Source organism: Eretmochelys imbricata, chromosome 2 (assembly GCF_965152235.1).
Source record: "Eretmochelys imbricata isolate rEreImb1 chromosome 2, rEreImb1.hap1, whole genome shotgun sequence".
Taxonomy (NCBI): Eukaryota; Metazoa; Chordata; order Testudines; family Cheloniidae; genus Eretmochelys; species Eretmochelys imbricata.
Window position 1 is genome coordinate 211129684 of NC_135573.1, and position 13071 is coordinate 211142754.

General features: G+C 37.2%; 1 protein-coding gene across 1 annotated transcript in view; it reads right to left on the reverse strand.

The window, feature by feature from the left end:
- Nucleotides 1-3963: 3963 nt before the first annotated feature.
- ITGB8 (integrin subunit beta 8) overlaps nucleotides 3964-13071 on the reverse strand; it is a 65546-nt gene continuing 56438 nt past the window's right edge. The window contains exons 10-14 of the mRNA XM_077809354.1: nucleotides 12152-12557; nucleotides 8358-8583; nucleotides 5821-5924; nucleotides 4178-4341; nucleotides 3964-4086 (exon numbers count right to left, since the gene is read on the reverse strand). Of these exons, the coding sequence (XP_077665480.1) occupies nucleotides 3964-4086; nucleotides 4178-4341; nucleotides 5821-5924; nucleotides 8358-8583; nucleotides 12152-12557 (1023 nt within the window). The remainder of the gene's footprint in view (nucleotides 4087-4177; nucleotides 4342-5820; nucleotides 5925-8357; nucleotides 8584-12151; nucleotides 12558-13071) is intronic.

Below are 13071 nucleotides of genomic sequence, written 5' to 3' on the forward strand. Positions count from 1 at the left end.
CAGAAAATTATTTCTTCTCATACAATACAAAACCATACTTTACATAGGAGATTTTCGAGCCATCACACTGAAAAAAATTAATACAATTCAAATAACTGATAACACATTAAGAATGGCTAGACAAATGCAGTTTCTTTTTAAGGTCCCCTTTAAATACCGCTTGTGAATATATAGGAGTATTTCAATCTGGCACAATGAAAATTCCACATACATCATGTGCACATTTTCAAAATGAACAAACCATTTCCCCATACTCATTTGTGACACTATAATAAATGTATTCATAGATCTTGGAAGTAATTCATAGAACTACAGTGACTCAGTGTCAGTGTTTTTTTAAAATCAGAAGTAATGAGCACATTTTTTACTGCATAAGCATCTGTCCTTTCTAAAATATACGCGAACAAGTAGTTAGAGATGAATAGGCTTCAGCCCTCTCTATGCTCAAGTGTCTAGTTTAGAACTGGACTAATTAAACCATTCATACAGATGTTTAAACAAACACCAACAATTTTTCTGCAGATGCTCATGTAAAGATTGTGCTTATGGGGCATAAAATAAAACAAATAAAATAAAAAACTCCCCAAATGACCAGTTAACAATACAAATCTAGTACCTGTGTGTATTTCTTTAATGAAATGTTCCGTATTTTGGAGATGGCCTACTGTCAAAATATTTGAAATTTGTTTAATTTTTCAGTGGGCTTACCTTTCTCTCATAAGCCTGTAGTGACTTTTGTTGAGGCCAAATTTTATATTTTTTGTTTGGAGAGAACACCTTAGAGACACAATATAAAGAGAAGAAATCATGATATGAACTATGGAGAACCATCTTGTTTACAATAGCTCACACAGTAACTGCTACACAAAGCACAACCACAGTACCATAAGTGCTGATCAAATTTCTTGTGAATTATGGGGTAAGTGCTTTCTCATTTAAGGTTATGTGCAAATGGGAGCACAGATCCGCACCTTTGTGAGGCTTTTGTTGGGTCATTCCTCCTCTGCACCACCCCTTCTGAAAAGCAGGGCCAGTGGCCGAGGGGAACAGCTGGCAGGCAAAGCCACAGTTTCTCATGCATGGCAGCCATCCTTGAGAATCAGGCACCGTCTTGAGGATCTTGTTCTGCCTGACCTCCCAACAGGCCTTCTAAAGATTAGCTTTTGGCCTTCTGCATTGCTAGCAGCTAATTCTTTGTCAGTAGTCCACTCGTAACCTCCTCCATGGGACATTAACACAGTGGAAGGGGGAGTTACAACTGTTCAAGACAGCAGCAGCTTACAATGAAATTTATGTTGCAAAGTTCCACTGACCCGAGTGGAATATAATGCATTGAGCAGCTGGTCTGATGGCAACATGCTGGCGATGCCCCCATTTGAGTAGAGCCGCAGTTCCAACAAAGTGCAACAGGAAGAGAGAAACAGTTATAGGATGTATTTTGGAGGTAGGGAGGAGATGTTACCATAAAGACCCCTTTCTCTCCTGTATGTGAAGTCCCCAACTCCACTTGTGTTCCATAATTTGACACTTGTGAACAATGAAGAGAAGTTATTTTAAACAATTATAAGTTATTTTTACCAAATATATCACTTAACTATATGTTGTCTTAAGGGCTATTATACTTCATTCCAAGAAAATTAGGTTAAAAATCATATTCCATTATTTAAAGAATAGGTTCACATCTTTTGTGAAGCACATGAAATCTTTCAATTAAATAAACAGTTACTGATATCCAGACTGTACCCTGTTTCCCCCTCTCTTTAACAAGTTGTGACCGGAGCAGTATTAAGTATGCTCATTTCTCATGGGCCTTTATTCTGTTCCCTGTAAAGTCAATGGTAATCATCCCATTAACTTTCACAGGAGGAGGACTGAGTCCCACACTGTGCAGTATAAAGAAAAATAATTCAAGTTAAATGCAGTATAAAGTTTAAATGACTCAATGCCACATACTTTTCAATAATCTATAATTAACAAATAAAAATGAAGGTTATCATGAACACAAATAAAATCAGTGTAATGTATTCCACTTTCTAGTGAGACATTTTTAAGCTGTCTGAACTGAAGTTCAGATACGACTGTGATGTGTGACATAGAAATACTTAACAGAGGAGTTTAAAAGGTGCCTTATTAGGGGGAAGTATGTAGTGACTACCACTGATAGCTAGAGCTGTTAGAACAATGACAATGGACATTTTGAGCCATTGTCTTTGTAGGATTTTTTTTTTCAAACTTCCGTTTGATCAGTGTGTTAGGGAACGCTCTCTGTGAAACACAGTCCATAAAGCTGATTATCTATTCCAAATCCTGCATTCCTTTCACATGCACATCTCTCACAGATTTCAGTGGAACTTACTTGTACAGAAGGAATGCAGAATTGGGAGAATTCATATTTCTCGTTTCTTATAAGTACCTCAACAATGTCTATTATGCTTTTTTTTTTAAATAAAGACTTTCCCCCCTTTGTTTCAGTGAAACAAATATTCTCTGCAATAGGCACAGATTAGTATTGAGTATCAGTATTTAGCACTGATAACATACATCATCTCAGAGAATTTTTTGCCAACTAAATTTTAGTGCATATTTCAAAGAGGGTTACCAGGACTTCCTAACTTTACGACAATGTAAAACAAGCCAGTCTGACTACTGGCTGTGCACTTTATATGGCATATAGCAACAAGGCGACAGCCTCCATTGTTGCAGAGTTTGTTTTATGGAGAAGCGGAGTGTCTTTGCACAATTTATTCTGTGTTACAAATTCTGCCCTCAGAAGCATCCATATTGGTCCCATTGAATCTAGGAAGGATCTTGCAGACTTCTGAACGCAGAATTTGAATCTACATTAGTCAATTCAACTAGTTCTCACGGGAAAATTCCTCTCCTTTTTTCTGTATTCTTTTTCTTCATTTGAAGTTGACACCTTCACATCCTACTGGATACATATCCCAGTAAACAGCAACAACAATTTAGGTGGTTAAATAAAGGATTCATGCAAACTGATTCTCTCAGCTAAAAAGTAGCAGATGTGGAAAAATCAGGCATATCAGATATTTAACAAGAAGAGAGCCCTTATTTGGCAAAACACTGAAATGTAGCTAGCAGACCAAATACAGCCCTGGTGTAACTTAACTGTCTTCTGTGCAGCTCCTCTTGCCAACCCGAGCTGAATTTAGCCAGAGTATTCCAGTCAGCTAAAACAAAAAACAAAACCACACAACAACAACTCTCCCCCTCCCCTTTTCATACTGACTCAATTTTCACATATCTTAATACATATATATATAAAAGCCTCTATTTTGGAACAAAGGGAATACTAAAATGTATACACTTTATCACATATGAAGAATAAACCCTGTTTAAGTGACATTATAATCTGTAGATTTTTCAAAATACCAGTAGTAACTAAGCACTCATTAATCCAGTTATTTTTGATAAGTAACTATAAGAAGATAAACTGATGTCAAAGCAGACAAGATCAGTGGAACTTTGAAAGGAAAACCAAAGAAGTTTTAAGAAGTATCATTTTTACATGTACAAGTACTCCAATAGCTCCATCTATTGCCATAATGTACAGGAATGTTAATATTTTAATCACAGTTTTGCCCATTCCCACAGCGCACATCAATACTAGCTACATGTAAAGTGAGATCAGTGCTTTGTCACCCCTGTTCATATCTACATTCTATGCATAACTAAATAAATTATTTTACATTAAAGTGCTACACCAACACTAATGGTCTTGAACAGTAGTAATGCACATTTCTCTTTCATAAAATACAGCAGCCATAACTTCAAACATAGTCACATTACGTGACTATGCTTACATGTTGGTTTGTTACAGTATTCAAAAAATGCATGCCACAAAAACAAACAGTATCAGTCAAGACTCTTACACAATAAAAAATAAGACAGCTTTTTTAAAATTAGAAAATGATGGAAATAGAGATTTGCAGAAAACAGTCTTCAGAACTCGCACTTGTATGTTTCATTTAATCGTAACTTGCTGATGTCGATATTTATTTCTTCTGGTTTGTCACGTCTGTATGTTACTGTTCTCGTACAAACAGTAGGCAAAAACATCTTATCCTTGAAGGAGAAGATACAGTTTATCAACAAATAGCTAACACTTATATGCAAGCAAAAAATGTACTGAATATGATTTTCTCTAATCAATTACCTTCTTTGTTGCAGATGCTCTGTAATCTGACGAAGATTTAACTTTATTGCTATTCCACTGTAGAATTATCTGCCTGATGATAAGTACATTAAGCAACCCAATCAGAAATGTAACTATAAAGATTATGAAAAAGATTCTAAAGTAGCTTGAGTCAGAGAAACATTCTGCAATAAAAGGAAAACAAGAGTGTAAAACCTAAAATATTGATAAGGGCCATCCATTAAACAAGTTTGAATTTAACACTGCACATTAATTTAGCATAGCTTCACTAAACCAAATTCCTAAAATAACCCCAAATGATTTTACATGTGAGAGTATTTAATGAAGAAGGAATAATTATTCAGATTGCCATATGCAAACTATTTTTAAAATAGCTTTAGCAGGAAAAAAATTGCAATTAGGAAGATCCAGATATATAGTCACAATTTTTTTTATTCTTTAATGTTACAGTAGCACCTAAAGGTCCCAACTGAAATCAGGACTCCATTGTGCTAGGTACCAGAAAACAGAGTAACAGATAGTCTCTGCCCCAGACAAGACAGACAAAGGGTGGAAGGTAAAACTCAGGCTGGTCACTTTCCCTCCTGCTCAGTAGGAAAGTTGGGAATAGAACCCAGATCTCCTGACTCCCAGTCCTATGCACTGCACCAAGCTGCTTCTCTCAATAGTCTTGGCCTCTAATGGTTTTAAAAATTGACAGATCCTTCTCATAAGTCCCAAATAGAATCACTGTCACTTTTATATGCCTCTTTAAAACACAATGTCTACGTAAAGCTATTAACTGACAAAAAGTGATTACATATATGTAATTTTCTTTGCAGTTTGGGCCCTGTCACGTGAATGGGCTTTGGCTGTGTTTATTAATAGAGAAAGACTTTTACACGCCCTCATTACTTTACAGCTGTGTACACTTAAAGACGCATTAAAATGTTTCTTTGAGCTATGCGTTCTATTTCATTTGTTCAGCTCTGGTAATGTGAAATAATGTAAACATATGAGTAGTAGTAAAACAGATGGATACCATAATCGATTTCTGTAAATCTTTCTTTAAACATTACTGAGGCAGGATTCACTATTGGATGCAACTTCTCAAGGATCTGGGAAATCTGATTTAGCAATGCTTGCCAATCACATTTCCTGTTATTATTTATCTTTCATTTCCCCTGAAGCAAAACATAAACTTTCTTCAAACAATCACAGTCTACTTCTGAAGGAGAATATAAATGCTAACTAGAGCAAGGAATGTTATTACAAAAATATCTGTACATCAGTGCCAAGTGTTAAATACATCATTCATACGAATATTTAAGCAGGACGATATCAGATTTAATTTTGTTACAAAATAACACGTCAAGATGTACCGCATTTTGCAGGGCTGAGGAAGGCATAGGGGAAGGGAAGAGTGGAGACTTTTTTACAATTAAGTATTAACTGTTAACTAAGGGGAAAAATTTATCCCAATGCAGAGGGCCTATACCAAATCCTATACATAACTTACACTCAATTTTAAAGATTTAAATGGTTCTTAAGTGATGCCTAGTGTGCTGTGTGAGTCCTCTACGGTGGGGGTGAATTTCACTATGAATTTTGATGGTTTTCACACCTTTATTAAAGTGATTAGGCAAAGCTAGGTTTTTACATACCTGATGCTGGATCAATATAATGCACCATATAAGCACATGAGGTTTTGCACTGGTCATGTGTAGTTTGTGATGCATTGTTAGAATAATGGCACTGAACACAATTCCTGAAAATGAACATATAAATATAGCACTTAACCACCACTATAACTTCACTGCATTTTCCTTAAACGATTAAATCAACAGAATAATTAGTGTATTCAAATAATGTTCTCTTGCTGCTAGAAAAATACAGAAGCATTTATTTATTAACTTTGAGACATGCTGTCTCTCTCTTGCAATATTTTAACCCATTGTTATTTGCAGTGTTGTTGTAGCCGAGTTGATCCCAGGTTATCAGAGAGACAAGGTGGGGGAGGTGATATCTTTTATTGGGCCAAATTCTGTTGGTGAAAAAGACAAGCTTTCAAGCTACATAGAGCTAATAGAGTGACCAGAAGAAGAGCTTTGTGTAGCTTGAAAGCTTGTCTATTTCACCAACAGGTCCAATAAAAGATATTACCGCACTCACCTTGTCTGTCTACTTTAGCCCAACGACATTTTTCAAAACTATTTGGTGAAAAGTAGTGAAGTAAAATAGTCTGATGCTGGCTCAAAGCCACCCTCCCCTGGCCCTGGACTACACCTTTCATGCTGTACATCTAAGGGGGTGCAGCACAGAATCTACCTTGTGGTTTCTTTAGCTATCAGATCCACAAACTCAACATGAGCTACTAAAATAAAGGTGGGTTCTTTCCCTTCATGCATCATCAATAGTAGTAACGATCCTGCAGTCCACTTATTCCCCCTTACACCACATTTTCACTGTGTTCAATGGGAGGCACAGGAATAATTAAAGGGAAACATTTAGCCTTGCAAATGGAATTCTTTTGATGATACATTAGGAAGAATAGATATGAGCACTTTCTCTGCGCAGGGCTGGGTCTGCATTGCCTACAGAAGTAAAGTAGCAAACACCTTACTGTTGTCACTAAATGTCAACAGATCAGACTCTGAATACAAACAGGGAGTAGGTAATGCCATTTTTACTACTACTTTGAGAGTAGAACTGAACTTTAAATGACTACAGAAGACAAACATCAGTAATGTTACTACAAAAATGCAATTGACTTTTTAATTAAGTTGAGATAGATTGTTCAAAGGCATGGGCACTAACTCCCTTTGACTTTCAGATATAACCCAGATATTCTATTTTCACATCATTCTGCCAAGTCTTAGCATTCACCTTTTCAGACATGGTCTGGGGTTTACCTCCAACAGCATGTACACTAAACAGCTCAGAATTCAATTGATGAATATCAATTCTTTCTGTTTTTACTGTTTTCTTTTTTAGATGAAGGGTTAAATTGCCCACAATGGGGATTGCAGAAAGATGCAACGTTCCAGCAGGAGCTTTTGGAAGCAGCGTGCCTGAGAGATTGGCAAAAGCCTTCAGCAGCATGTCGTTTTTGCTACAATCTTTGAAAGAGTGGATAATTTACTCCCCCTTGTTAGCCCAGCTCTACTGGTTAATGGGGAAGGAGACACATGGCTAAGGCCTGATCTACATGAGAAAATTAGGCTGGCATAAGCACGTTGCTCAGGGGTGTGAAAACTCCACACTCCTGAGTAGCATAGTTTAGTTGACCTAAGTGCCTGCACAGACAGCACTAGGTTGACAGAAGAATTCTGTCGACCTAGCTACCGCTTCTCAGGGAGGTGGATTACCTACACTGATGGGAGAATCCCTCTCGTCAGTGTAAGTCGTGTCTGCAGCTGTGTTGCTGTAGTGTTCTGACTGGAGCCTTTGTCTCCAGGCTCATTCTTCCTTGTCTTATTTGGGGAGAGAGCACAAGGACAGGGTTGTGACTAATCTCTCTACAAGAGTAAGCATTGCAACAGGATTGATCCCTTTCTACCTCTTTGCACATGGGAGCAGAACTAGTCACCCAAGGTATTCATCTTTAAAACTCAAAGCTGCACTTCCCCCCCAGCCAGCCCCTGTAGATGATGTATTTAGAACCAAATTAATGAATATACTACCCTCCTTTATTACTCTGTTCCCAAAACAACAGTGTTCCCTTAACCACTTATGAATAGCCTTGTTTTCATTGGCAGGAATGTTATTTTTTATGTTTTAACCTTTCTGATAAAGGGTTAGCGATCTGTGTAGCAGATACCACTTTCAGACCATCTTTAAATTATTCCCGCTTAGTAATAATGCAGTGGGAAAATATGTTGCCATGATAATCCTGTATTAATGGAGAAATATATAAAACAACCATCTTGACTACAGTTAATGGGATACTGTTTTTTGTTTGTTTTTTTACTTGTAGTAAGTTTCAGTGCATTACATGTGGATCTGAGCATGTCACCATGAATACCTTAGCTGCAGATGAACTGTACAGTCCGAGCCTCAATTTGAGACTCAAAGCTTCATGTTTAAGTAAGGTTACATTGAGAGTAAAATTCTAATATATACAGCATCTGAATGGGAATGTTCTGAGAGAGGTCAACACAACATTAAAAATGGAAATTAAGTCAAGTTATTAGAAACATACCTGTTTTCGTCACAGGCATTGTTACAAGTAGGGCAATATTCACAAAACCGGCCAAAACTCCTTGGATCAGTACACTCGCATTTTCCACATATGCATGCTCCTCTTCCACTGCAAATCTGGCCTTTGGAATTTATGCAGTGTTCTGCTGTCAATGATGAACATTGACAGCGGTCACCTTCCCAGCCATGAAAGCATTTACATTTACCAACTTCACATTCACCATTGCCTGCAACATCAGAGAGTATATAAGTGTTGAGTTAAACCCCCATCTGCCTTAGTAAGTGCACGTCTTGGATCAAGCATATTCAAAATCCTTAGCATTCTCTAGATTTCTCAGAATCGGAAACGATTAGAGTTAAATTTAGAAGTGTGAAATCCCTATTCAAGTTAAGAGTAGAAGATTTTAATAAGCAACTGTATATGGCAGTTGTTTCTATTTCAAATATGTCACCTTAGTTTTCCCTTATTAAAAAGACTCATGAGTATGCCAGATATTTAGACAGTTTGTTTAATAACTCACTAAGGAGGACCTTTACAACACTCCATTTTCAAACCATGCAGACAGCTTACTTAGATGGCCAATATACTGACACGGAGAAACATAATTGTCGCTGTCCATGCAGCTCAGGGTAAGAGGAAGATCTATCCCATTATTTAATAGGTTGTATTGCCTTTTGAGGTCAAAATGGCTTTCTGTGTTTTTGTCTCAGATGCCTTTTTCTATGATTTCTCAGAAATGAATGAGTTAGAATGGAAAAAGTAAGTCAACCTAAGCACCTGTTTTGCTCATAACTTACTGAAATTTTCACCTTTCAGGCTGAAATTTCCCCAGCATGATATATACCTAACTTTTGGGGAGAAATCTGAAAAAAAGCAGTTACAGTGTTCTCATCATACAATGTTATTCTGAAATTTTCTAAACAGGTCTCACATTAAAGCAGATAGAGTTAAAAAGGGCACACCTAGAAAGGAGATAGTTTTTAAGGATGAAAAACTCATTTTAGTGCTTTAGTGAAATATGGTTTGATTTGGTCAAGCTCTAAAGGTTTGAAAAAAATCATGTACAAATGGTAGTTTGTTTTTGTTTTTAAAGACAGGACTATAACAACCATCTCCTAGTGTTCTCAATGAAAGAGGGCTGTATCTAATTTAGAACCACAGTAACACCACCACCACCACATGTAGTGAGCTCTGCTTCATTCAATGGGAATTTAAGCATACATTCTAAAGGAGTCAAGGGCTATATAGAAGCCCTTACCTCCTTTAAAGTTTTCTATGTGAAATGTCGGGAGCCTGAGACAGCTAAAAATGTGTGCAGACAAGTTTTCCATTTTGTAGACACTTATATAGTTTCACTCTTGACATATGGTAGTGTCTATTCCCTCCCCCACCCTATATGTGACTAAAGATACTTTTAAACTTTGCTTTTTCGGGGAGGGGGGGAGGGAAGAAGACCACAGGCATATATTCTATGCTAATATATAAAGCATATGTTAAAAAAACAGTAAAGTTGCAAAGTTCTGCATTCAAAAATCAGGAAAAGTGAACCTTAACTCCCTCCCCTTCTGCATATGCATTACAATACTGTAATTATTTAAATGATCACACAGTATTATTTGCAAAAAGAAAAGGAGGACTTGTGGCACCTTAGAGACTAACAAATTTAATTGAGCATAAGCTTTCGTGAGCTACAGCTCACTTCATCGGATACTTCGTAAGCTCATGAAAGCTTATGCTCAAATAAATTTGTTAGTCTCTAAGGTGCCAAAAGTCCTCCTTTTCTTTTTACGAATACACACTAACACGGTTGCTACTCTGAAACCTGACAGTATTATTTGTACTTCATCTGAGCAAAGTTATGTTCATAGTCACTGTGTGAACTGGGAACATGTATTTTTATGAATATATTATTAGTCTGTTTTCTTGTTCTGTTTTGTATTGCTGCCTAACTGAATGCACACAGCTATATCAAAGGAGGCTGTGAAGAAGCTGTTACAGAACTGAACAGGAAAGGTAAAACAATGACACAGGTAAGACATGCTCTCAGGTATCTTGGTTTTCTTCCATGGAATTAATATAACGGGTGGGCTCTCCAGCTAGCGGCAGACTTTGCGTGGCTGGCTCCATTCAGGTTAGGATGTTTTACTGTTCCCAAGACTAAGCCTGGGATCAAAAGAGATCCTAAAAGATCAAAAGACCAGGAATGCTTTAAAAAGTGCCCCTGGAAAAGGAGGGTTTTTTGGAGGGAGAGAAAAGGGGTCAGCTGGGAGAGGCAGCCCTAGGTGTGTCTGGAAAAAGCTGACAGGCTGTGAGGTCTCCAGTGAAGAAGGCTGTAAGCAGCATAGGTTGGTTTTCACAACTCAGAGATGGGGAATAAGCCATACCAACCTGAGCACCGGATAGAAATGTTAAGCTTAGGTAAGGGAACTTTTGTGTAGGTCAGTTATTTTAAATGTACTTCTCTAAGCACTGTGTACCTGTTGGGCAAAATAAAACATGCTTCGGTTTCTATATCATTGCAAATGTAGGCTGTCACAGGCGCCCAGAGAAAAAAAATCTTGCAGGTGCCAAGCTCACTGAACTTGCTAAATAACATGGCAGGCAACCAGGGAAGTAACCCAGAAACTCAGCTGGAGAGTGGTTGGATTGCAAGATCTCATCCCAAAGAGAAGTGGATGCCTGACACTTGAAAGGGGTGCACTCTCAAGGGACTGGAAAAGGGTCTCAGCGTGGGCAGCCTACTCAGGTACTGCAACAATTACAGTAGCGTTAAACCAGAATAACTCTACTGAAGTCAGAGCGTTGTTCTAAAATTGCACTACTGTAACTGTGACCTAAGTTTGACCATCAGTGCACAGGTTGGGCACTATACAGTGAAGTGAAATTAAATACATGGATGCATTTCGTTAAACAGTGAGGACTACAAAACAGATATTTACAGATTAAGTTATGTTAAAATAAAAAATTAAAATAAAAATTTAAATTTTACTTCCATTGAGAAAAAGAAAATAATTTTGGCTGACCGATGCTAATGGTACTGTCTGCCTCTTTGCTTCTGTTGTAATGGTGTTTTGGCATTCATGTCACACTCCTGCATCAGGCAAAATTTTCATTTTCACACTTCTTTGTGAACAGAATTTCACCCCAAGAATGGAATGAAGGCCTAAAGTACCAAATCAAGAGCTTATTTGGTTTCAAACTGCTCACACTGTCCTGTTTTTGGCTTGGTTGTTCTGAGCTACTTTAGTCTGTTAGCATATGAAATTGAAGATCAACCTAAGGTCTGATGGCATTAATTTGGGGTGACCTGTAGTTATACTATGTTATGCATTTGCATCTTCTTCAGAATCCATGTCATAATATAACCAGAGATGAGCCTGAGACACAAAATCAGATCCAGAAAGATATTTCCCAAAGTTTGGTGGTGTTCGCACAAACGCATATTTAAAAGCTGCTTCTCTTCTTTTATAGAGACAACAATACTGGTATCATGGATAAGCTATCTCCGGAAAAAAAGGTGTAAGAGTTTAGTCTTGAAATTCTTGAATTTAGAGATTGTCTAAGTCCAGGGTTTTGGTTCAGACAATCTCAAAAGTGGAGGAGATTTTGAGACACCTGTAGTTAACAGAGGACTTCAGTCTCCAGAGCTACAGACACACTACCAGATTTTAAAAATAAATAAATTAACTTAATGAACTATTTAGGGTTTGACAACCATATTCATTATTGTTAGACTACATACTGTATATAAAACACATGGTTGAGCAAAAACACACTTAAATTCTGTAGCTTACCAGCACACAGGTTTCCATGGTAATATGGGCAAGAAAAGTCATCCATTTCACAGTATTTGCCATACACTTTGCCCAGCTTGGTTTTGTGACAGAGACATCTTCCACCTATGCAGTCTCCTTGACCACTGCAGATGGGCTGGTCTGGGTGCAACTTACACCTCTCAGAAGGAAATGTATCTTCACTGGAACTACAATTAGTGTCTTCACAATGGGTGCTTTCACCATCGAAAAAAGTTTCATCAACACATATTCTTTTGTGCCTTGCACTGTCCTCACACTGACAGGCACAGTTTTTATATATATTAATTATGGTGGTTTCATTGAAACCAATAGGTCTGATTATCACATATTTTCTTCCTGCAGTTGTACCACATCCTTTCATTGCAACTGAGACATTAAAAAGCACCTAAGACAAAAATAAATACTGCATTTATAATGTAGTAATTATTTCCTGTAAATTGTTTCAACATTCTATCATAAATTAAACAAGAAATCATACCACTTATAATACCTACCAAGCAATAAGACTGAAGACACAGTAGCAATTAGTGAATGCATCATATTTTAGTAATGACAAAAGTAACAAGCATAGTGATACCCAATAGTACAAGACAAAAACAGCCTACATTTCATGTTGAAAAGACATTGTGCATGATCTGCAGAATGCAGATTTAAAGAAAGGAATACAGAATTTGCAAAGATAGCTGTTCTATTTCTAACTTCTGACCATGATGTTAGAAATTTCCTTTTCTTGTTATTATTTACATTATGACAGCCCCTAGAAACCTCGATCATAATCGGGACTCTGCAGTGCCACACGTCCCTGCCACAAAGAGTTTACAATTTATGCCAATACAAATGTATCAACCTTTCAGAGTAGCCTAACATCAGTGAGTTAACATATCAGTAAATTTGTGTCA